General features: G+C 46.2%; 1 protein-coding gene and 1 long non-coding RNA gene across 3 annotated transcripts in view; one reads left to right on the plus strand and one right to left on the minus strand.

The window, feature by feature from the left end:
* Positions 1–19,614, plus strand: part of LOC135367033 (neuroligin-4, Y-linked-like) — a 206,965-nt gene extending 187,351 nt beyond the window's left edge. The window contains exons 4-10 of one of the 2 annotated variants that reach the window (XM_064600097.1): positions 6,247–6,617; positions 8,737–9,185; positions 10,780–10,889; positions 11,744–12,249; positions 14,085–14,285; positions 15,008–15,205; positions 18,013–19,614. In XM_064600097.1, the coding sequence (XP_064456167.1) occupies positions 6,247–6,617; positions 8,737–9,185; positions 10,780–10,889; positions 11,744–12,249; positions 14,085–14,285; positions 15,008–15,205 (1,835 nt within the window). In that variant the 3' untranslated portion in view covers positions 18,013–19,614. The remainder of the gene's footprint in view (positions 1–6,246; positions 6,618–8,736; positions 9,186–10,779; positions 10,890–11,743; positions 12,250–14,084; positions 14,286–15,007; positions 15,206–18,012) is intronic. The other variant, XM_064600096.1, reaches the window with a different exon arrangement.
* Positions 1–26,286, minus strand: part of LOC135367034 (uncharacterized) — a 688,737-nt gene that overhangs the window by 267,898 nt on the left and 394,553 nt on the right. The gene's annotated exons all lie outside the window — the stretch shown is intronic.

Raw genomic sequence — 26,286 nt, forward strand, 5'->3', positions numbered from 1 at the left:
CGAATTCATCGAGTGTCGCTCTTTCATCAACCCGGTAACAACCTTAGCCCGCCGTTGTAGCGCGATTCGAGCATCTACCTCGAAAGCGAGTGCTACACTGGGCAGAGAAAACGACGCAACCCGATTCTCTCATTTGTGCTTCATTCGCTGACCCCACCTGTCCTCCTATGATGAAACTTTCTTCTCTCCTGCGCTGTGAACCGACCTGGAAGTGCTTCGCACACCACTCTTCTTTCGGTTGGCGTAAATTGGCTTAGGTCTCTGATGTATGCGCCTTCCATGATGCTGCCTCCTTACAGCTTGAATAATATATTTCCATACTTTGAGCTCCACTATCTCCTATGTTACGAACATGGAAGTCGTATTTCACATGAAGACAGTTTTGTGTATTTCTTCACCGCGTATAACATCGGTAATTCTTTCCCCTGGGTGCAAGAGGTTCAGGCGTCTCCGTGCGCTCTTAGAATGCTGCAGGATATTGGTAGTCTTGTTACCTCGGTTTTGTTCTTCCCGCGTTTCTTTCTATGGGACGTCTTCAGGATTCTTTAGGAGTCTTCAGGCGTGGTAGTGTAGTGCCGTGGTAGTGTTCTACCGACAGGATGAGACCACAAACACGATTTATGTTTCGGGAAATCTTGTTACGCGTGCGTTCTGAAGGGACAATACGAATAGTGGCTCCTGCACTTTGGATCTCGTCGTTCCAGCCTGCATAACTGATGAGGACTACGTGGACTGCTCCGATCGCGGTAACGCATTGGCAGAACCCGGTGACAACGGCTAAAGCAGGTCGCAAATAATGGTGGACAGGTGGAAAGGGGACAACAGGAAGGAGTGGGGGACAGGGGGGGTTAGTATGTGTTCTGGGCCGACTTCAAGGGGAACTGTTCCGTCATTCGTATGAAAAGCCTGCCGTAAAACCCAGGGAAAACCTAAGACAACAGCACAGCCGGTGCGGAGATTCGAACCGGCGTCACCTCCCAGTCCAGGCGTGGAAGGCGGTCACCCTAACCGCTACGCAAATAATGTAAGCGTTCAACCCTAAAACCACACTGAACGCTGAAAGGAGGGTATACCCACTGTGTTCCACATCGTCAAATTTTAACCAGTCGCACAGCCAACAAAGTTGAACGTGACAAAAATATGCTACAAAGCAGCTAGTCGACAGTAAGTTTTGCGGTAATCGGTCGCTGCTGCAGCCTACTGTCGGTGGCAGATGCCAGACGCATGAAAATTTCCTCTTTCCGACATAAAATTTGCCGCTTTCTTTGCGCCATGTTCAATTAATTTAATTCGTATGATTTGGTGGGGGAGATCGAGGGGGCGCTGTTCAACAGTACACAGTTTCGGCATATTTTTGTCGCCATATTTTAGCTTGCGGGGTCGTCATATTTTAACTTTACACTTTCGGCTTCGATGTTGTGAAGGCATCTCGGCCGGAGCTTAGGATTTTCTCAGGAGATGAAGCCAAATGGATATGGATGTCGTCGCATACAGCCAATGAGCAATAGTGCATATCAGCGTTGCGGAGTTGCCACTCCGGAGTTGGAATGATTCCGGAATGACTCCAGATTTATCAGAGCCCCGGAATGGAATTGGAATGGAATGGCGGAAACTGTCCTAGGAATGGGAATGGAATGGTCTGGGTGCACCGGTGGCAGTTTTGGTTTCAAAGTGCTGGTTTCTGCCCTCGCGCCCCTTGCACCGCACCTACACACGGTCAGGAGTGAAATAACCTTGCCTTTCTGCTTTTTCCGTACTTGGTAATGTCAATATCCTTTAGCACTGCTGGACTCGCCAGTACGGTTACCGGTCCTTTTCTTTTCTTGAGGGAATTAACGGAATGAAATTGGGTTGCCAAGCCATTCCAGGAGTGGGAATTGATCATACCTTTTCATTCCCAGGAATCGAAAGGAATGGAATTACCACAAATCTCTATTCCTCGGAATGGAATTGGAACGGAATGGGAGACCCAATTCCAGGTAGCGCCTTTAATGGCAGCTGAACGTTCCATGCTATCTATCTATCTATCTATCTATCTATCTATCTATCTATCTATCTATCTATCTATCTATCTATCTATCTATCTATCTATCTATCTATCTATCTATCTATCTATCTATCTATCTATCTATCTATCTATCTATCTATCTATCTATCTATCTATCTATCTATCTATCTATCTATCTATCTATCTATCTATCTATCTATCTATCTATCTATCTATCTATCTATCTATCTATCTATCTATCTATCTATCTATCTATCTATCTATCTATCTATCTATCTATCTATCTATCTATCTATCTATCTATCTATCTATCTATCTATCTATCTATCTATCTATCTATCTATCTATCTATCTATCTATCTATCTATCTATCTATCTATCTATCTATCTATCTATCTATCTATCTATCTATCTATCTATCTATCTATCTATCTATCTATCTATCTATCTATCTATCTATCTATCTATCTATCTATCTATCTATCTATCTATCTATCTATCTATCTATCTATCTATCTATCTATCTATCTATCTATCTATCTATCTATCTATCTATCTATCTATCTATCTATCTATCTATCTATCTATCTATCTATCTATCTATCTATCTATCTATCTATCTATCTATCTATCTATCTATCTATCTATCTATCTATCTATCTATCTATCTATCTATCTATCTATCTATCTATCTATCTATCTATCTATCTATCTATCTATCTATCTATCTATCTATCTATCTATCTATCTATCTATCTATCTATCTATCTATCTATCTATCTATCTATCTATCTATCTATCTATCTATCTATCTATCTATCTATCTATCTATCTATCTATCTATCTATCTATCTATCTATCTATCTATCTATCTATCTATCTATCTATCTATCTATCTATCTATCTATCTATCTATCTATCTATCTATATATATATATATATATATATATATATATATATATATATATATATATATATATATATATAGATACTCATGGAACGATGCGGCAGCACCAGAGGACACGTGTTTCGCCGTGTTTGCGGCTCGTCGGCCCTGGGTAGCTGCGCATCGTTCCGAATTGGCACGGAACGATGCGCAGCTACCCAGGGCCGACGAGCCGCAAACACGGCGAAACACGTGTCCTCTGGTGCTGCCGCATCGTTCCATGAGTATCTGTTTTTCTGCGTGCAGCCATAGAAGCCATGTTAATCTGTAAGTTTGAATTACAAACACGTCTAGCATCATTTATTTGTTCCTTTAATGGCTTTTCCCCCTGCATTATATATATATATATATATATATCTTTTTTGTCACGTGCTTAATACGAACCGGCAAGCGTGCTTTGCCACAATAAGAGTGAGTTGGAGGTGAAGCGTACCACACATCTGTTCTGGCCATTTTGATGACTCACTCTTATCTTATTAAGGTATGATGCTAAGATAAGATATTACGCAGTGATATCTGTGCGATAATTAATGACATATCCTTCTCGATATGGCTGATGTCACGAAGCCATGACGCAAACTGGTTGTGTTACAGTGAAAATGGGGATAAGCCTTCTCGTCAGAAGCAAGCGTTCTTGTCATGGAAGCTATTTAGCCTTGTTATGCGCAGGATTATACTGGGATGAAGGCAAGCTAAAAACGCCATACTGGCATAATGACACATAATCCTGTTCGCACGCGTTAAATCACTGTAAGCAGATCTTTATATAGATCATTACAAATCATAACAAACAACACCTTTATTGTATAATGATGATTGAGGACAGATGATAACAGATCTTTATACAAGTCGTTTACAGCTCTATAAACAGACTACGTGCGTACATTCGACCGCAGAAGGCTTTAAATAGAATCGAGACACGATGTTCATGGAGCTTCGTATAGATGCAAAACTATACTCATCATATCTTCTGTGACATTAGCAAATATGCACGCGGGTGTTTCACGAAGGTCCCTCGACTGAATAATTCGTAAACAGGTGGCCCTATCGGAGAACTTTGTTTCGCAGAGATCCTTGAGACATCAACCGAGAACTCAGCCGTGCATAAGTGGTTCATTTGCATACGGTCATTAATTAAACAAAAATTATAACTTTTAAATTTTCAGATCGGATGCTTTCGGAACGTTTATTTTACGTATCGGGATATTTAGCGAAACACATTCTAGGAAAAAGGCCACCTCGACACATATTTTTCGAGGAATTAATTGGTTTCGGTTTACATATTACTTGCGCGGAGTGTCGTAACAATGCCTCTCTTTCGCTAAATTATCCGACATCTTCATCCGCTCGGTTCCCACGCGGGCATACAGGAGCTTGTAATCATAGTGATAATGGGGCACTGCTGCCACACCCACCCAGCGATACAACACGCACGCGCTGCCAGCCAGGTAGAGAATGAGACGGAACGGCGAAAGTCCACTCGGGGCTGTTCTTTATCTTCCGGACCCCCCTCGTGCAACTGAGCGGATGAAGACGTAACCTATTGTCGCATAATTTAGCGAAAGATCGCATTGTTACACTAACTTGTTGCAAGAAATATCTAAATCGGAACCAATTAATTAATAAAAAAAATCGCTAAGTGTCGAAGCGTTTTTTTGTTTTTTTTTCGTGGAATATGTTTCGCTGAAGCTGCCGATACGTAAAATAGCTTGCGAAAGCGTCCGAAGTACAATTTGAATGTTAGGATTTTTATTCAATCAATGAGCGTACGCGAATGAGCCGCTCAGTGTCCAGTTTTTGGCCGATGTCTCAAGAACTTTTACAAAACAAACAAACAAACAAAAGTTCGCCGATAGCATCACCTGTTTACGAATTATTCACCCGAGGCCCCTTGGTGGAACGCCAGGTATATTGTGAGGAAGAAAGCTTGTTACTCAGGGCAGCGCTTGCCTTTCGAACGAACTGATAAAAGCTTCACTGAAACCTAACCGACATCACATTTTGTCGCGGATGAAAAAGGAGAGCCATCTTCGCAACAGAAACCGTCGCGCCTCCAGGCGAGACGTTGAATTTCAAACGGGATACATGAGCAGTCTCGGTGTTGCGCTGTCGGTGATCACAGTGCCGTTCAGCGTGTTCCATGGCACAGCGTCGATGAAGGATGCGGTAGGGGCCGTATATTTGCAGATGAGCTTTTCGCATAATCCTGGCTTTTGGAGCGGTGCCCTCGAGCGGCATTCTTCAGTGTGGGAGGTTGCCTCTGAAAGGGCGGAGTTGTCCGCAGGCTGGGGTGGATATGGAAGGATGGTGTCCACGTTATGAAGACGTCCTCATCCGTAGAGCAGGCGAGAAAGGCCAAATTTGGTTGTGGACTGGACAGCAGAGATAAAAAAAAAGCACCGGCATGTCAACATGCGTGGTAGCTCTCCGTGAGGTCCTTTATTTGAGGGTGGCAGGCTCATGCAAGAGCGTGAACAACAGAACATGCGCGCAAAATATCTGTGCCAAGAAGGAAAGGCCGCGGTCATTAACTACGCGGGGGCTCCCTTGGCGAAGTAGAATACTTGTAGCGAAAATCTTTAAGACCTTATCAGATGTTCCTGACAGAATGTTCTGGACGTACCATGTGCAGTGGTCGATCGCTACGACGACCCAGCGGTTGCCGGTGCTGGCGGGGCTGGAGCTGTTGTTCGGAGGCTCGGAACGGAGCTCCGGAGTACAGCGCAATTGGACGGTGGAGAATGGAGAAAGGTTGGCTTCCAGCGAAGCTTTTACGAGTTCGCTCGAGGAAAGACAAGGCCCACCCCCTGTCGGTTTGTTCCTGACAATATACATATTCCACTGACAGTGCGGTATGTGAGCTGTAATTTCTAGGCCTCGCGCTTTCAATCACAGTTGATACCATGGGTAGTTTGGTTTTTAGACGTCACCTGAATGTGGCGTTCTTGTATTGAAACTTCCATTTCAATGATGACATCTAAAACCCCGCAAAAGTGCTACTATGCAAAAATTCACGGGCAATGATGAAAGCAGAGGGCGTCGTGCTTATATAGGGCGAAGTGCCTCTTAGAACCAATGAAAATGAACTTCGTACCCCCCGGCGCTACTGGCGCTGGACAAAACAAGAACGTGGAGTACGTCTCAGCAACCGAAACACTGTCTTTGAGTTCAATTGAACCACAAGGCCAAGATCAGAGTACCGACAGAAAGGGCGTACGCATATCTCTGAGCATTGCACCGCAATTTCTTCTATTTGTTCATTGGACTCTTGCTTTTCCTTTGCTTCAATTAGGCATAGGTCTCTTCCGAAGAGCAATCATGATGTCTGGATCAGCACTGACTCCCTGGGCCGTGGCGCGAGATTCGGTGAACTACACCAAACAAATCGGACAGGCTTTGGGATGCCCAGTGACTGAAGCTGGCGCGCTGGGTGACTGTCTCAGGCACCGGCCAGTACAAGACCTCATGGACGTGTCCCTCAGCGTTCCAGACCATCTCAGCGCGTTTGGTCCCACCATTGATGGAACGGTCGTCCCACGGGAGCCACGAGACGAAATGGCCATGTCAGGCAGCTCGTATGCGGACTATGACCTGCTCTTTGGTGTCGTGCGGTTCGAGTCCTACTACATGTTCAGTGCTCACGAAGAAAAACACGGCTTTGAGGTAAGGATATGCTGAATAATGCTGAACAGGAGAACAAAGACAGCGACCACACGGAGACAGCGTTCAACTAGAACTAGTTCGTTCCACAGTTCGTTCTCTAGAGTTCCGTTCGTTCCTTCCGAACGAGGTCAGTTTTCGAAACAACCAACTGAGGATGTGACCTTGGGCAGGATGACTTGCAGTAAATGTTAGTTCTCGCTGAACGCTGTCTCCGTATGCTCCTCGTACGACATTCTGCCCACCATCGAACACGATAATGGTACAGCTTCTTCAAGGGCGGCCAATCCAATAATGGCTACTGTACCTTTGAATGTAGATTTGAAACAAGTGTGTCGCGTTCAGTACATGTTGTGTGTGTAGCGCCCTTTGTGTCCGCTCAGTGCGACTTATTCTACAGGGTATGCCTCCCCCCGCCATGTGTGCGTGCGTGTTGAATCTACTTGATTCCCACCTCACCCATAGAATACATAGGGTACTGTAACGGTGAAACACCTCATGGGATTATCATCTTCATGTATCTGTTGTGATAAGCGATCGATGATACAACAGATACATGATGATATAAGGTGTTCCTTTCTTTACTCCTTTCTTTGTTCCAGTACACTACAATATAACGTATATCTTGCTATTGTTGAAGCAAGCTGCTCGATCTTTCACTCTCTTGCAAGCATGCTGCGACTTCACAATAACGTCAACAACATCTACACATGTACAATTTCTGAGACGCATCGTTACCAGTACGGACTTCATTAAATGATTCCTACGTTACACAATAAAGTCGCCAAACCTAGTTATGGAAATCGAGTGCACTTTCAAACTCCACTTTACGAAGTTTCCAATCGAGGCCGTGCAGCCGAATGGCACCAGTGAAGTTTCCTAATTCATTCTTCCTTGTACTGCTCTTCAGGCTTACCCTGATTGATCATGCCGGCTATTTATTTTGGTGCCGAGGAAATGCCGGTTCGCCCTCTCCGCCGCTGTAATTTCTCTTCCTCTTCTTCTTCTTCCCATCTTCTGTGTGGCAGGGCACTTTGTTTGCGTTTTGTCCTTCCATTGATTGCACCCTCTTCTTTCGCGGGAGTGAGTTGGTTTCCGGTAGCTGTTATTTTGTGAGGATCCCCGTCTCCGTCCGTCTCTGCTGTGCCTACCCGCTTCACTGACTGCATCTGGAGCGTGAATTCTGTGTTGAGGTTAGTTACCGGAACGCCATATTTGTTCGTTACTAGACTCGACCCAGCCCCCGTGTATTTATTTGTGGAGCTGTGCGAAAGAATCGGGCGCACCGGGCTTACCGCTAGGCGGAATAATTCGCGGCAGTGCTGCGTGTGCACCGCATCTAGCGCAGTAGGCGTGTTCACAACAGTACGAATGCAAAAAGATGGAAACTCAGAGTTTGGTCGCGTTTACTGGCGTCGAATACGAAAGCAGCTCAAGAGCGTACAGTATGGACTGTACTGGTGGACGAGAGACAAGCCCGTACGCGGCCTATTGGACGGGTGTGCGAGACATTTTCACCAACGTTAAAGAAACATCAAAGTGCAAAACTGTTTCCTCGCCAGATGAAAGGCGTCATTAATTCACTTCATAATGACACCGTAGATAGTTAACAAACGTTACACATTTCGATCGCATCGTAAAAATAGAAGACGGCGTTTAGCCTACCCCAAACTTTGAAGACTGGTACCCACTGGTAGTGTGAAGTTTTTTGCTGGATTTTTTTTTCGGATTGTTATGGTCCTGTACAAGAAAAATTAAAAATCAAGCAAAATCCCACTCTATGCATTTTCTATGGCCTATCTCACGCAAACACCGCGATTTTTTCCCGTGTCTGCTTCTCATTCGCATTACCTCACACAGGCGGCGCTGCATACAACGATATGACATGCCCTGAAAATGCGTGGGGCGAGTTTAGGCTGGATTTTTAATTTTCTTTCTACATGACCATAGTGCTTACAAAAAAAATTCGATAAAACTGCAGACAAATGGCTACCAGTCTGCGAAGTTTGGGGTTGGCCATACCCCGTCTACGATGCAGTCGATATGTGTAACGTTTGCTAGACTATCCCTCTAAACACATGAACGTTGATGCGTCATTGAAGCTGTGCGTCTTTAAACGCAGGTTGACCGACGAGACCGAATTTTGCGCACTCTGGTACGCAACCTCTACTCCTACCACCAGCAGGAAATCTTCTTGACCATAGTGAACGAATACACGGACTGGACCCGCTCCGTTCAGCACCCCGTCAGCATCCTGGAAGAAACAGCCGAGGCCCTGAGCGACGCCCTGGTCGTGGCCCCGGTCGTGGAAGCCGGGACGCTGCACGCTGCCGCGGCTGCAAGGCGTGGAGAGACTCCGAAAAGCACATCGCACCTCTATCTATTCGGCTATCACTCCGAGGAATCACCGTTCTCGCAAAAGGGTGGATGCATGCACGGAGAAGACCTGCCCTACGCGCTCGGTGTTCCGCTGCTGGGGCACGGCGGTCCCTTCTATGGCAACTATTCCAGACAGGAGGCAGCGTTGTCGGAAACGACGATGGCGTACTGGGTGCGCTTTGCGAAAACTGGGTAAGTCCCGGCCCTTATACAAGTGAAGAAATGGGGCTGAGCATCGCGTAGGACAGTCATGTCTCCATGTCTCTATAGGGGAGTCTTCAGACGGGCTATGAGGTCCTTCAATGTTCTTGGCGGACATAATGCTATTGCAAACATACCGGTATAATCCTGCCCACTACTCACTACCCACCCACCCACCTATACCGACCAACTATCCACTAAACATCCTTCCACACACTAACTACCCACCCAATAATTGCTTAACCAGGAATAGCAAGCCGTCCTTTCTGGCTGACCTTTCTTGTCAGAATAAGTATACCCCCCCCCCTCCCGTGTATGCACCAGCTTTTTGTTTTTTTTTTACACGGGATGCTGCTATGCCTTTAACGTAAAAGAAATCATGCGGTGCCTGCGTTATTCAATGTAGCAGAGAACTAACCAAATAATGTAGAGAAACACGGTTCCGTGTGGTGTGCATTCTCATGTACAGAGCTCAACAAAGATACACATACACAACAACAACAAAAACAAAGCATTTCGGTTCCCTGTTAACGTGAGAACCACCATAAATTGCGTTATGTGTTCACGTCCGCCCTGTATCACTCTTGCAGACAGCAGTCTCTTCGGTTTTCATGTTAATAACCGCGCGCGCACCATTATGAAGGCTCATGCTGTTCATGAGCATGGAAAATGAGGAGTGTATGTATCGAGGAATTATCATGGTAATATTATGCGCATAAGCTTATAACGAGAAAAGCAAGTTCGCCCCGTAATTCGAATTAGGCCTCTATGGTACGATGTCCTTGGTGCTTTCTTGTTGCAATCTCACAACTATACACGGATATTGCTATGACGCACGCCATCCAACATATTTTGAGACGAACGCCTACGTATAAGGTTCCTCATATTCACGAGACGAAGAAATAAAGGGAAACACATACGCGAGCCTCGCCACTATACAGACATTTCCCTCTCGATCATGTGGACTCGATCGTAGCTTTACTTGAAAACATCTCCGCGTGAAGCACTGGTGACGACACACAAGAGCCAAACAAACAAAACTCATCAACAAGAATGAACGAAAAAGGGAAAGAAACATTAAAAAAAGAGTCGTATTCGTCAAAGCTGAATGCATTACGACGTCGTTTGGCAGTGAAATCGATGCGGGGAAGCTGTACACATCTCTTATTTATTTCATGTCCCATTTTCGACGTTGACCTCCAGCTCCCAACTAGCCAAGTGACTTACACTGCTGAGTTATTCGTTCGCGGTTTGAAATATAGCACGTCCGATATGACGCACGACCTCTTTCCTCGATTGAAAGCCGAGGTCTGCACCATGGCCCCCTTCCATTCCATTATTACGTTGACAAGTTTTTTTTCAGTCCACTCGCTGCCCTCCCTAGTTCTGGTATGGAGTACGCCGCCTTTTCTTTTATATTTGTGCGCTGTGAAACAGTATATCGTGACGTACTGCGTAGGACGAAAACGATTCCTTCCCTACATGTGCGGTGCTGTGTGACAGCTGCAATATAGTGTAGCAGACGTCTGGACTTGCTAGTTCGACGACGTTGATATAATTCTACTTTCTTTTTTTTTTCTTTCAGGTCTCCAAACATCACTACATCTGATACAGATTCGGAGCGAGCAAAGGGTAGGGTTGAGAAAATTGGTTGGCCTTCCTACGACCCTGTACATCAGAAGTACATCACCATAGGTAAAAAAATTGCCTTCTGCACATTCGTACACCTTGATTGCATCCTCACCTTACCCGCATCGACCTCATGTACTTGGCGTTTGATAGAACCTTTCACAAAAGTAAGAAGATGATTGCCTTTAAGATTAACGCGGTGTGCAGGTCAGAGAAATCGATACTCACCTAATTAAACTAAATCTCTACCAGGCTCTTCATTAGTGTCAGCCAGTACCTACCAGACAGTGCTATAAGTTGCCATATATTGACTATGTATATATAGGGTGTTTGCTCTAACGTGCCCAGAAATTGTATTTAAAGTGACCGATAAAAGAGAAACGAGCGCTACTTTTCAGCTACTTGACTATGAAACAGCTGCTGCCAGTGAAGCAGTACCTGTTTCTTACTCAAGTAGCAGAAAAGTACCACTTGCTTTTCTTTTATCGCTCACTTTAAATATAATTCCAGGACACGTTTGAGCAAACACCCTATATATATATATATTTTTTTTTTGTCCTGACGAAGGCAGTGCCACTGTCGAAACGTCGACCCCTTGCCCTTTTTAACGTCTCCCTATGTAATAAACTAGTGTTTGTAACTTCCCTAAAATCTGTTTCCGCGTCTTTTTTTTAACTTATATATATATATATATACATAAGGGAAAAGAAAATTAGCAAGAGCTCTTTGGCTGCACGTGTAGCATATGTCTGTAAGTCAAACGTCGCCATGCCAGTACTGGACAGCTGTTTCGGCCCTGTTGGGCCATCAGCAGCAGTGCGCAGGCAGGCAACGTTTGAGCAGATGGTGTCAGAAGGTCACGTGGCACGTGACCTTCTGAAGCCATCCCGAAAACCCAGGAATCTTTCCACCCAACGCAGGAACAAAACCAAAGATCCGCGACCACTACCACGTCCACAAACTTTCCTTGTGGACCCAGCTGATTCCTAAGCTCCATCGACGAGGCGGTATCGACGTGCCCCGTTCCCACCACCTCCTGGAAGACTTCGACGACCCGGCCTCCTACGACGGCATCGTCCGAGACGTCCCCGACCTCCCTTTCGTCCCGTCTCCCTCTCCAACCCCGCCGCTTCCCCACTCGACTGTCGACTCCGGGGGAGGCCACGGTCCGCTGACAACGAGCAGTGCTGGGGCGGGACGGTCGAGAAACCAGGACTCCAATGGACGCGTGACGACCCCTGGCGATCCTAGCCAGACGGACTCGCAAGCTATGGCCATGCCACAAGGGACGTACTCAACGGCGCTTGGTATTACCATTGCTGTGGGTTGCTCGTTGCTCGTCCTCAACATCCTCATCTTCGCTGGAGTCTGCTACCAGAGGGATAAAGGGAGGGATCGGGACCGCAACAAGAAGAGGCCTTTTGAGGTAGGGTTAAACATCAGGGTGTCGCTGGTGTTTCATTTTGCTTTCAAGGTGCTCCTTCCCGCGCATTTTGATGTTCTCAGCGTGAACAAAAAAAAAAAAAAAAGAGAGAAAAACAAATACAACTGAAACACAACAGCAATTAAATAATGCATGATGTCAATACAAACGAAAAGTAACAGAGCAAGTTACAGGAGCATAATGGAAAGTTAGCTGCTCTGAGGCTGAAATACACAGCACACAAAACAACACAGGCACGTGTTTCAGTTTTTTGCAGGAACACGAAAGGTACTGTAACACGTTGTTGTAGATAAGTAGCATCTGGGCATACTGAAGTATATTTTGACGTATTGTATTATGAAGTATATTCGAATGCAATGGGGGTGGACGGGTGGGTGAAAGGCCTTGACAGACTTGTGAAACTAAAAAACATCGATAAGACACCATACCGTCCACCCCCACTACACTCGACTTTCAGTACATTGTGCTGCTTTGTATGGCCCACAAACTTTGACAGCCGCCTAGGTCTGTCCGCAACAGTTGTAGAGAGACAAGAGAACAAGAAGAGAGAGATGAGACGTTCAGTTACAATCACCCACGTGCTAACGCAGTTTTACAAGTGATAACGACACTCAGTGTAGACGCACGAAGACTAGGATCCGAAGATGGTCCCCTACCGTTTGGCAGGATGCGCAAAGATGCTGCTTTTTTTTTTCAAATTTTTTTGACTGTATTGATGAGCTCGTTTCACACCGTCAGTGTTCTGGACCTCGTCCGTGTTTTGCTCATGGCTTGAGTTGCGCTGAAAATGGCGGTACCCGATTGCATTTTTTTTTCTTTGCCTCAGGGGCATCATACTTTCGTTTTCCCTTTAGTTCATTTCCAGGTGGAATTCGGGGAACACCATCCTGCGGAGCCGCTAGCCTTCTAGTTCAACGGATATCCAATCAAATAAAATAGTTTCTCTCATCATATAGTCGGTTATGTTTCCAGTGGTGCTTAGGGAAATAGCGCCTCCCTGTTTACCTCTTCACTAGTGATTATAGCTGCGGATTTTTCGGCATCTCTTTCGGTGCAAACGTCTTTAAAAGGCCGAAAATATCTGAATTTGACAAAACATACCATAAATGCAGAAAGAAAAAAAAAACGCCGAATCTCCCCGGGAATAAATGCCGAAAACGCGGAAACCTATTTGTGGCTTCACATTTGTATTCCTTTCAATACTCGGTATCGTTCGAGTTTGCACACGATACTTGCCAATAGACTTTTTTGTATTGTTGACTGATTAGATGAGTCACAGAATTAGTCAGCCCATCTTCCTTATCGTTTTAGCATACTATTCCCTGGTATTGCCAACTGTAGGATGGGACAAGCATAAGCTTGCCCCACATCACGCTATATCCCTATATCTTATTCCCTATATTCCCTATTCCTCTATCCTTAGCTTGCTGACTCGCTTTATTTGCCCCAACAAAATCAACAACTGAGGCCAGTTCCAAAAAAGGAAAAAACAAGTGCCACCTGTATTGTCCTCAAGCGGGAGAACCGCCTGTGGCACGCAATACCTCATGGGAACTTAGAGGGCCTTACAGTATTGCGAGACGCCCAGAGGCGGAGGTAGTAGAAGAAGAACAACAACAACAATCCCCGTGTGCGCAGCAGCAGCAGCGTCAGCCGGGGTAAACCATAACCGAAGCAGACGACGAAGCAGTGACTCTAAAAGTTCCCATGCTGCTTTGCGCCGCGCGCATCTTTGTAAAATCGTCTGTAACAAATGAGTGCCTCCTCAAGCCACTTCGTGCCAGTCATGTTTCCCCGCGTTGCTTCTTTTTGTCCAGCCTCCTCCACTGAACGATGACAGCGTGTCCCCCCACCAAACGCCTCAGACGCCATCTATCCTGACGGGTGGCACCTTGAAACGACCCCCACCGTCTTCCCCCTGCGCTCATCTGGGCGGCTGTGGACACGACTTCCAACCGCCCACCATCCTTGGTGGGGGAGGAGGAGGCCTCAACTGCCTACCTGTGGCGCCACCTAAGGCGAGTACGACTTTCACGATGGAACGGACGTTGACGTGTGCCAAGAAATAAGAACCCCACAGCTTCTATAAACTGTGTAACTAGGTCCTGCGGGACACGGTCTCAAAGATCAACGGCGAAGGGCGCCGTGGCCATGGCGACTTCCATTATTATCTGTCGGAATCAGCACTGTTAACTGTTTCAGTGCGGTCTTACAATAGAGCGGGTGTATGAATAATTATCGTGCTATGCAAATCAGTTCAGTTTGCTAAGTAGCTCAGAGAAGATTAAGGCGGCATATGAAATCTCCGTTTCGCATGACTGCGTCAAGGTAGTGCAGTTGCACAAATATTCGTTGTAGATGGATCGACTTTGAACGTTAAAGAAGCAATTATATTGTTCGAGTAGCTTTAGATGCCCACTTGTTAAGTACGTGATATCGCATTCGTATAGATGACCTGAAAGAGTTATTGAGGGATACATGAGCCCCTGGGTCACCTGTTGGTACAGGTATATGGTTTGAGTGTATGGGGGCAAATGAGTGTTCTTAACAGGAAGTGGCTTAGGAGAGGGGAGGGGGATGAAATAGGATGGGGTTTGGTAGGATCGCTAAGTTTCTTTTGCACCAATCTGAACCAAAAGAAACACCTCAAAAGTTTGACCTAAAAAAACAAAAAAAGAAAACGCAAGTGTCGAATAGGAACTGCGTAAAGCAAATTAATAACGCTAGCCATTTGGAACAGGTTCCTCCGAAGCCGAATGCTCTGCTTCAGCTGGACCTTCCCGAAGCTCAACCGTTGTTGCCGTTGGGTGCTGCACCGGTAGGGGCGAGAATGGTGCCCTCTACGGTGCAGCAGCAACACCAGCAGATGCATAACACAGGAGGGGGAGGCACACTCATGAGGCCACAGCACAACAACTCCCAGGAGCTGTGCGTGTGAGTACGTAGTCCAAATTTTCTCCTCCTCCGCCTGCGACCCTCCAGCGACCTTCTCCCCAGTGACTGTGCAATATATTGCAGAACATAGCAGAAGGAGGCAAGCAAACTGGTGTGAACTTAAAGATTGGAACATGTCGATACCCAATTTATCCAATTTATGTACACGGGGTGTTCCGCGAGAGGATGCAATTAAATTCCTAAAAATATAGGTTTTACTTCGAAAATTATAAAATTACTTGGAATACACCCATACAGACTTTTGCCGCAGATTGAGGCCGTTTGTATTCACGTCACGCATTAATTAAGCGAATTTTTTTAAATCTTAAATTTCTTAATCAATTCGCGAATTAGCCAAACAAAGGTCGCATTTTTCTGCACGAATTCGGAAGCCTATCGCCATAGCACACTGTTCCAGTCAATATCACGGGGTATTTCGCAATATTTCTACAAAAATTTGACAGTCGAAAATCCGTCGCTGGATCACCTCGATAAGTCAACGCTGCACACGCCGCTGCAAACGCAGCTTCGAACGAACGTTGTGTGAAGATGTTGCGAGAACGCAGTGTAGGAACCACAGCATTCAAAACCCCTTTCGGCGAAAATGAAACAGCAAGCACATCGGAAAACGCTTAGTACATCCTTTCAGCAATTACGTCGAAAAAAACAAAGAGAACGCTTCTTGAACGCCGACGCATTCGACGTTTCTCGCATATCCAGCGCTGAAAAGGGGAACATGGCAGCTGCCGTTACATTATTTTCTCGTTACCGTCCCGAACCAACGGCACTTCGCGATCGCTCTCGCTCCAGCTCCAATAGTTGACAGATGCCACACTTATCCGTGCTTCCAAGTAGAACACGCGGAACGTGGCTTCGACGCGCTCGCTAAATTTTGAACGAAGTCGCGTTCTCTAGAGAGCTTTCTCGGCTATTTTCGAAATGTAGCTTTGCCGTACAAACCGTATTAGTAATACGAGCTATATTGCTGTTGTAGTGGCTTTCAAATGGAGTACTGCCGTAAAAACCACACTAAATCGGGGGGGGGGGGGGAATGTTTATAAAAAAAAAAAAAAGAAGAAAACGAAACATTTTAAGCAGCACCTGGCCTCAACCAGTAATCAGGCTCTACTGCTGCTGTAACGGTCTAGCAGGTGATGTTGCGTAAAACCAATTATGTGAATGTACGCTTTGTAAGATAACTGTAGAAATAATTGTGTTCTAAAATGCGTTGTGAACAGCGTAAAATCTTGCGACCGTCAAACAATAGTTTATTTTCTTGCACTTGCACTTTTGAATTTCCATGTGCAGTACGTCACTTCTGATTGTAGAGGATCGACGTTAAATTCTATGTTTTCTTTTCGCTTTGCCAATGCGATTGGAACTCGCTTAAAAGTACAAAGACAAGTTTATTTTGAGGATGATGACTGGAGATGTTCCATTAGCGCATGCATTAGACATCTGCCCGAGAAACATGACGTCATCATGACGTTGGTACACAGATTGGAACCGAAACAAATCGGGAAGGGAAGGGCTGAGATCCACGAATGGGCACTTGTTCGCTGCCTCCTATGGAAAAAAAAGTAGGACCGAGGGTCACATCCCTTTCAGGGACCCATCGTAATCCCCTCAAGACCATTTATTACGCGCGTAACCTTGTTCGCCCATAGCTTCGAGAGTAGTTCCGCTCTACCCGATTGGTGGCGCTGTCCAACACTATGACGACATTTGTTTACAAGCAGGGAGAGGTCTATTCTGTTCCGCATTGCCAGTTAAAAGTAACAAGTAAGATATACCCATCTTCATTCTTTATGTACCCATTACACTTTCAAATACACGAAACACAAAAAGCGACATTGATTACACTTCCCCGAAACGTCGAATTGTTGGCGTTAACGGAGCACTCGCTCGGGTGACGCCCAAACTGTTTTATTGTTCGCTGCGTAGTGTTCTGCAATGAATAAAATGAGTTCCTGCGAATGTACGACGTTCGCAGATGTACCACAGCGCTTGGCCTATGTGCCGCAAACCTTTGAAAAATCCTCCCCTAGCGAAAAGTGTGCATCGCAGAACGAGAAGACGCCGTGACCCCACGTGATCCCCGACACGTGATCCGTGACGTACAGCGGCACAGCTCAAACAGGTATAAGCGGCGCGTGAGATGAAAAAAACAAACAAACAAAAAACAAAAGAAGAAAAAACACGGAAAGAAAAAAGTCTGGGGGCTTTTTCCACATCACGCCAGGATCGTGTCGACCGTCCGCGGTTGCTTTCTCCGACTGTTTTTGTCAATTCGATTGCGCAGCTATAATACAGCAGTGACAGGAAATATTTTGCACGGTGACTCCTAGTGGAGAGCTTGAGAGATGAGGCGGGGTTTCGAGCCGCGTTAAATGTCGCCTCGTTGCTCCTTTGAGGAATGGAGGCTTTACCGATATACCTGACAGAAATGTTGGTTGTTACGTAATGGTCAAATTCGTAGGGAAACCCGGATGGGGATTTTTGTATGTCTTTTAGAAGATTGAAGTTGCTGTCATAAAGCAGGCGCCTCCATGCACAACAACTAAGAACAGCATCTCTTTCGGAATCCCTTCGCATGATTCGCATGCAACGCATGTCCCTCTCTTCGATCCATTTATCCTTATCCCCCTCTCCCCACATCGTAATCTTTTCCCGTTTTCGACTATTTTCAGTCCTAAGCACTCCATCTAGAGGGCCACCGCTCAGAATAAAGCACTCAAAAAAAACGCGTTACAAGCATTCCCATCCGAGCGGTAGCACTCATGTTCAGGACTCCCCTTCGTTTTATGACAGTGTCTTCCGGGAACGGCGTGAAGAAACGACCGTCTAGCAACCGTGATCCACTTCCTTTCCACGTAGCTGCAGATTCGTAGCCGTGCCAAAGGCGGCCACTCTGCGGCGCCACCACTACGAAGCAGAGAAGCCGAAAGTGAGCCAAGCCAAGCCGGCGAGCGAGCCACAGCTGCACATCACGTGGAAGGAAGGGTCATGAACGCTGAACAAGGAGGATGATCAGCGGTCTCGTTTTTGTACGCGGTTTTCATACATCCGCCTCTCTCTCTCTCTCCGGGACAGAGCTCCTTGAACCGTGCTTGTGCTCGGAAGTGCGTGAGTGAGCGTGGCTAATGGACAGAGACCGACGGAAGAGAGTGTACAGGAAAAGTACATACATTCAATACATATTACACCCTCATATACGTGTACAGCTGCACAAGCGGGTACCTCATCATCATCACCATCATCACTCACTCACTGCTGGACCTCTGTTCTCACGAAAAAGTGTGTGTGTGTGTGTGTGTGTGTTTTATTTCCTAAACGCCAACGACCCGTCAAGCGACGACTGTTTTGTGGGCTTGGTCGTGAACATGTTGTTTTTCTAAATGTGTGGTTAGTGCCTTTTCCGTTGTAGGTGGAGACAATACAGTGAACACATAAATGATGCGTTGAGACTTTTCTGCGAGAGGAAAGAATAGCGTACTGTCACATGGCCGAAGAATGTGTTTCTGGTGTGCTGGTGCGCGCATGGCTGCTTGTCAAAGGGAGTCGTGTTTGATAAAGTTTGGATATAGTAGTTTGCAAAGACTGAACTGATAAGGAGTTATGAAAGCTTACAACCTGTGAGTGTTGGTACAGACCACCTCGTAAACGGTCATTCTAATTCACGAACGCATTCAACTTTTGAAAATCTCACTCCAAAACGGAAATTCCAATAGTAACGAAAAGAGAAGGAAATATAACATGTTGGACATGACCACATATAGAAGATAATGATAATTAATGATATAACGACAATTATATGATAATGATGATAATGACTGGCTTTGGGTCGTGAGACAACTGCACACCAAAATGATCATAACTGTATCTCCTCCTGCTGTATTCCGGGTGGCTTTAAAGCTGGCCTAGCATACCACGTGATGGAACGTTCATTTTCAGGACTCTCGACGTTTACCTGGAATGAGTAGGAAAGTATGTTTTCGTTCATTTCCTTGCAAATTAAGCTACATCTGGTGAAAAAGCAAACAGCCACGCGAATTACAGTATCCCATCCAAGTTTACGTGCCTTGCTTTATTTGACCCCCTCCGCTACAAATGTGCAGAGGTTAATTAGAAGAGTTCAACTGAGGTACTATGGCAGCTTTAGTTTTTCGACACGAGCGACTATGGTAGTGAATGCTTACACGCAAAGAGGAACACGAACTTGAATTAAAAGGCCCTCTTCCAAATAGGTATGTGAAGAAACGTTTCGAGTACAATATCTGGAAAGCGTTGGTAACCTTTCCACAAAAGTAAAGGCTCCTGGAGTTCAAGTAACCGGCAGCTGAAACGCGTGTTCAGCGGGGTTGTCCTAAAATACCTGTCATGTCTGAAGTTGAAATAAACGCATCTTGTGCAGGTTTCAGTTATGGGTATAGTTCTTCGAAGGGCATTTTCCTGTCATGATTGAGAACCTCCAGTGCATTCGTTGGGGATAGAAAACACTGAACGAGGTAAGTGCACCGGTGCTTAGTGCCTTTTGCATGCGATGTACCTGATATGCCTCATTTCTACTTATGTACCTCATGACCACAGCTGCGACAAAAGGACATTCAGGACGAGTGTACTGTTTGGGACACGGTTGTCTAAAATCTCCAGCCCGCGGCGGAGCGATCCCCTATCGGCGATGTCGCGCACGGAGGAACTATACCAATACCCTCCCCGAGGGGAGGCCGCGCCCAACTGCTATCCCTAGCAGACGACGCAGAGTGTGCGATGGTTCTCTCTCCCGACAGGTGGTGGTGCGTGGCCTTACCTCGGAGACTGTATTGGTATAGTTCCTTCGTGCGCGACATCGCCGATAGGGGGACTGCTCCGCCACGGGCTGGAGAAGACAACCGTGTCCCAAACAGTACATAAAAGATGTTCCAGAAGCTAGTATAACAAACATAACATATATATAACCCATGGTTCCCACTGAATTTCAAGGGCTTTTAACATCCGCTGTTGTTTTACCTGGGGTGTAAAACACAGTTTATGACCAGGGCTATATAAGCCACAGTTATCACACGAGCAAATACATAGGGACTGCACAATAGTGATCGAAACACAAATAGTGATTGACGACTCCTGAACATGAAAGAAAATAGGACAGAAATTAAGGTTGATGAATACAACGCAGGGTGCCGTGCACTTCTGGTTTCTGCTGCTAATTCATATTGCAATGAGTGCTAACACCTGTGGTTTTGAAGCTATAGTTTTGACCCTGAAAACGCGGAATTTGAACTCCCAGCTCCACGAGGAAAAGAAAAAGATGCAAAATGAAGAGTTTTCAAGGACTGTGGGAAAATTCCAGGGTTTTCCAGACCTCGAAAATTGCATTTTCAAATTTCAGGGTATTCAAGAGCTTCAAGGACCAGTGGGAACCATGATAACCTAAATGAAGTAGACAGCAGTAAGGAGTCAGCATTTCCAACTGGGCTATGTAATGTGACAAGGCAATGGTGATGAGCCAGACCTTGTAACTTCCCATGAACGAGGCTCCACGTAATGGTACTGCTAAAAAATAAAACACATTTACATAACTCTGCATAGCAAAATAGCACGAGTGTCAATAAGATATTTCAAATTCAGATTTCAAAAGGAGCCCACAGGACACCAAAGATATGCAAGCCATGTTTGCTTGGAATCTCATTCAGCGGCATTCATTATCAGGTATAATGACAAAAAGTGAGATCCAAGAGCTTCATAAAATGGATCCGACTGCCGAATGTAAATGGAACGTACGCGAAAAGTGCCTAATATAATTTCTGAGCCCTGAGGGGCTCCAGATACAGATATGTAAAAGATACAGGAATGGACGTGGGCCGTTCCTGATAACCTGTATTTCTGAAAGTCATCATATACACGTGACCGTAAAAATGGCTGCGGCCCAATCGATTGTAAACAACCGCTGTTGCAGTGCGTCGGCTTGTGACATCTTTTGACCTCAGTAATTAGTTTCTTCCGATATCCTTGCAGCCAAAAACGTAAGTTTGCAAATCTGACTTCGTGCTGCTGGCCACACCCATTGATGTGATGATTAGACTGATGATAAGACCCATGTCAGCCGATGCGATGCACTCGGACTTCGGAGCAATGAGCTACCATGTCGCGTATGACGTACTCCCTAATTTATGCCATGAAAATACGCTCATTTAACTGTTTTTTTTAAATTCCGTGATAGCGCCACGAAGCAACTGTGGCTATGAGCGGCGTACAGATGTGGACAGATGGAGAGAGGACAGCAGGAAAGAGTGCGGGACAGGGTGGTTAGTATGCGTCCTGGGCCGACTTCAGGCGCACTTGTCCCGACGTTCGTCTAGAAAACCTTCGGAAAACTAAGGGGAAATCTTAGACAGCACAGCCGGTGGTAGGATTCGAACCCACCACCTCCCAGTCTTCAGCACGACCTTGGCTACCACCAACGAGCGGGATGCCTTAGCCCGCTTAATCCGTGCTTGCTCGGAAATGACAATGAGTGTCAAATCAGGATACAAAGTTAGATCACCTAGAAGTAACGTTATGTATGACATGTGACCAGGGCAAGATCGTAATTTTTGCCACAGCGCTTGATGGCGGTTACAAGCATGGTGTACGGCACCCCGTGTACCTCATGGGTGTACGGCATACCCGTGAACTTCCTCTCCGACCAACGCCGGAACTCGATAACAACTTAGGACTGAGTGCACTCAAAAGCTGCCTCGAAGTATAGGACTCTCACACAGCAACGACACTGCTTCGCCCATTAGGCTTCCTAGTTAAATATGAGCCGTTCTTGCGAAAGACGGAAATTCGCACGGGGCACAGCAATTATGTAAATGTATTCAGCCGAGCCTGGAGCAACCTGTGCTAGCGACAACGTACCCCCAGGTACTGAACCGCTGGCATGTACATGTGGAAGTTTGACGTCCCAGTGGACGTTAACGTGTGCATATCGGTTGCTGGGTGAATAAGTAGGCTTCCACGCGACACGCATTGCGGTGGAACTCTAATCCGAGAAAACTACACTTCACTCACGACAACTACAACTTCGAACGCCATTTTATAGTTCGTCTATATTCGCAGGACTTGTTTACCCATGTACTACTAGCCAAATACTATAAATACAAGGCCTATTCCACTCTTCAGATTCTCCCACATATTTCAATGCGGGGGTCACGCTTCATTAATTTGGGCACTAATTATAATAACCCAGGCGCCTAATATTAAATCACGTCTGTCATCCGAGCCCAGCCCAACAGTGGCATCTCTTCAGTTTGAGTAGTTCTCGAACAAAGACGAGTCTGACGAGAAGACAGTGGGAAGAACAGGACGAGACGGAAGTTCTCAAGCTGAACAAGATGCTACCACCGCGTAACGTCGTCTAATTAAGGGCTAGTCTTCAACAGCATGCTTAAAAGGGTTGGGACACTTTCATAATGGTTCATTACTTCATGGACGCGTTGTACCGCACGCCAGAATACTGAGGAAAAAATTATTATTCTTCTAACTAAACTAAACTAACTAAAAGAATTATTCTGCCTTACTTAGCGAGATACGAGCCATCGAACACACTCCCGAGCAAAGCGCAGACGTCAGGGAGCTCAGAGCTGCGTTCATTCTCATTGGCAGCCGTAAGCACGTGACACCTCGTGCGGTGCAACACGACCTAGATTAAGAAAGCCTGCCTACTCGTTGCCATGGCGTAACAATTAAGAGTCAGCCAATGAGGACCGTGTTTTCAACGGCCGTAGCCAATCACGAACGTGCTTTCGCCGGTCGTGGTCATGAAGACGAGCCACCCTCGTCTTCGAGTTGTGATTGAACATCCCACGTACTAAATGGGAAAACATAAAGCGCAAGAAGGTCTCAATCTTTCTCAAAACTGATTCTCTAAAAAGCGTCTTGCACTTTTTGTCTAAATATTTAGGTCAGCAGTTTCCAGGTAGAGCTGCAATCATTTGCGGGTTCTTCAATTCGCAGAACGGTAAATCGCAGTAGCAGACGAATTCTGACTCTTAATCGAAGGAGAGAGAGGAGGCAATGTGCAGGCCTTCTGCATCTAGGTGACGTTGATACGCTCCCTCACTGGCGGAGGAGAAGTAGAGCACTGCACGGGCCGACTTTTCCGGGCCCGACCCGGCCCGGGCGCATCGAAAAATGGCCCGGCCCGACCCGGGCCCGGACCTTCATATTTTTATGCGGCCCGGCCCGGCCCGGCCCGGCGTCTAAGCAAATAGAGCCCGGCCCGGCCCGGCGTCTAAGCAAATAGAGCCCGGCCCGGCCCGGCCCGGTGACCCGGCGAGTAGATCCCGGCCTAGTATTTCCAGCCGCGACGTACGCGTTTCTGGCGATTATCAAAAAAATTTATAAGTAAATTTATAAGGAGAGAAGACAAACATACAAGTGATGGCGGTTTAACACCGTAACCGCACGAGACCAAATTAAATCCAGAACGCACGGGGCGTTATCGTTACACTGTCAAGATTTTGCGGAGATAGAGCATGCTGTCGACAAACTGCTTCTCCCTGCAGTCCCTATCCCTCTCACCAAGCTTTGCCAAAGTGATTGTGAAATATGTGAGGAGTGAGGAGCAATGTAAAGTGGCTTGGAGAATGTTCTAGAGGGTCGAATCATATGCATAATGCAGTACCCTTTGCTTGTCTTTGCAAAATATGCACAGGAATGACGCAAGCGCATGATGATATGAACTAATACATCTCCAATGTGTGGAATTAGCTGCGTGGCCCGGCCGGGCCTGACTCTCGGGAACATATTTGTCGGCCCGGGCCCGGCCCGGCCCGCGGTGGTGGCGTATTTTAACGGCCCGGGCCCGGCCCGGCCCGCGGTGCTGGCGCATTTTGTCGGCCCGGGCTCGGCCCGGCCCGGAGCACACAGCCAATAACAAGCCCAGCCCGGCCCGCGGGCCGGGTCGGGGGCCCGGGCCCGTGCAGTGCTCTAGGAGAAGGCCTGTGATGTCAGAGCCACGTGAGTTTCGGTATTCGCGGTGCCCATTTTCTCCGCTTCTATCACCCCCTTCGCTGTGAAACTTTCAATGCGAGTTCACATCGATTAAAAAAAAAGCACTCTTTTACCTGGGATAACCTGGGATGGCGTGTCGCAACCAACGGCTTTTACAGCTCAGTGGCGTTCACACCGACAAGTTGACTCTATAAAATACTGTCACTGCGGTGATCTGGAAGATCTACAACAACAACAAGAACATACGTAGATGAATGGATGATGATGATGATGATGTGGGATGTTTCCCTGCGTTGAGTGCCGGACCCTACCCCATTCCAAAAAGGTTCGCATGAAAGGATGACGAGGGAAGGAAATCCTTTACAGTTCGTGAAGGAGGCCGGTGGCACTCAGAAAGGAAAGAAAAGCGCCAAGTGCACGACACTGATGTCCAGGGTTACTCCGTGGGCCGAGAACTTTGCAGATGTTGAATGGCCTCTGATCCAGCATTTCAAGTTGACATTTAAAGGCCAGTCGCTCGCGTACGTACTGGCTGCAGTCTTCGAGAATGTGTCGGATTGTTGCCGGGAAGATCGAGAAGATATCCTTCTCCATTGGCAACCTTTCAGAAACACACTTTCAGTGTCTCTTAATCAGCTGGACTCTCGTCCTCTCACTATATGTCAAAATTGCTTGGTCTCTGGCAAAATCCAGCCCTCCAGCATTAGGGAATAGCAAGCCCACACCGTGGCTAACCTTTCCCTTCTCTCTTTTTTTTTACGTTGCATTAAACGTCCCCCCCCCCCCCAGCCCACCGACGCTCTGCCCTAAAAGCCCTTCTAAACTTTTTGAACACCGTAGGACTTCGGCCCTGATTGTGAGGCGATACTCATTATAATTTATCACCACATTACAGCCAGTAATGGTTAGAGTGGCACCCCTGGCGATGACACTCCCCATTCATCATCAAGATAAACTTGTTTCGTTTTATTGAAAATCAAGTGTTGCTAGCGAAACTATATTGAACATCAATTTGATGCTTGCGCACGCATGGTTAATAAACTTGTACGGGTAACAGGTAAGCGCTATCCCAGTGAACAAACGTAAAGACAGTGCGGTAAGCATTAGTGCATAACACTTGGTCAAACCAAGACTGATTTACACCAATGAAACCAAGACACGGCTTGTGGAATCAGTACATGTATTTTCTTTTATGAACCCGTGTAACTGAGTATTAGATTAAATCAGAAGAAAACTGGGCAATATTAAGACTGCATTCCCGACGGGTACGGATCTGGTTATACGCCACTACTTGCAGACTGGGAATACACACCACGTACTTCCAATCAAATTTCTGCGTAGCACGTGTTAGCCACGTTATCCGCGCTGCAGGTACAGTACACATGAACGATTATTGTCCCTATGTTAGTCATCTTTTTTTTGTCATCTTTGTCTTTAATCTACCTCATCCTTCTTTCATCATCTGTTCTACTTCTTTTCTTCTACTTCTTTTTCTTTATTTATTATTTCTTAATTTTCTTTATTTATTTATTTCTTATTCCTTCCTATTTCTTTCTTTCTTTAATTCTTATCTTTTCCTTTTATTTATTTATTATTATTTCTTATTTCTGGAATAGCAAGCCGACGTCCCGTTTGGCTGACCTTTCCCCGTTTTTTTTTCTTTTTCGTCCAATAAACATATCCCCCCCCCCCCCCCCTATGGCAGCTGCGAATCGTACCTAGTATCCCTGGCGTGACAGAAGTTCAGTAATATGAAACTAGAGAATTTTTACAGCTTACTCTACATAAGCAATCACCCGAGGCCTTACGAGACAAAGTAAAGAGTAGAACGGAGTTCCATAGTCTGAGGAAGAGCGGAAATGAAGGAAGGGTCAGATGGGAAGATGCGCTAAGAAGCAGCCTGCGGGTATTCCATGAAATAGAACAGCTGCGAACGTCGCTCGGAACTGCGAAGCTGGCGATACCTGCCTGCGAGTCAGAGAAATGGCGACCCCGTTTATAGATCGCAATTCTCCTCACTTTCCCTAGGCTAGGCTGAGGTATTCTACTTCATTCAGGCAGATGGCGTTAACAGTCTGCGCCGCTCAC

Source organism: Ornithodoros turicata, chromosome 8 (genome assembly GCF_037126465.1).
Source record: "Ornithodoros turicata isolate Travis chromosome 8, ASM3712646v1, whole genome shotgun sequence".
NCBI lineage: Eukaryota > Metazoa > Arthropoda > Arachnida > Ixodida > Argasidae > Ornithodoros > Ornithodoros turicata.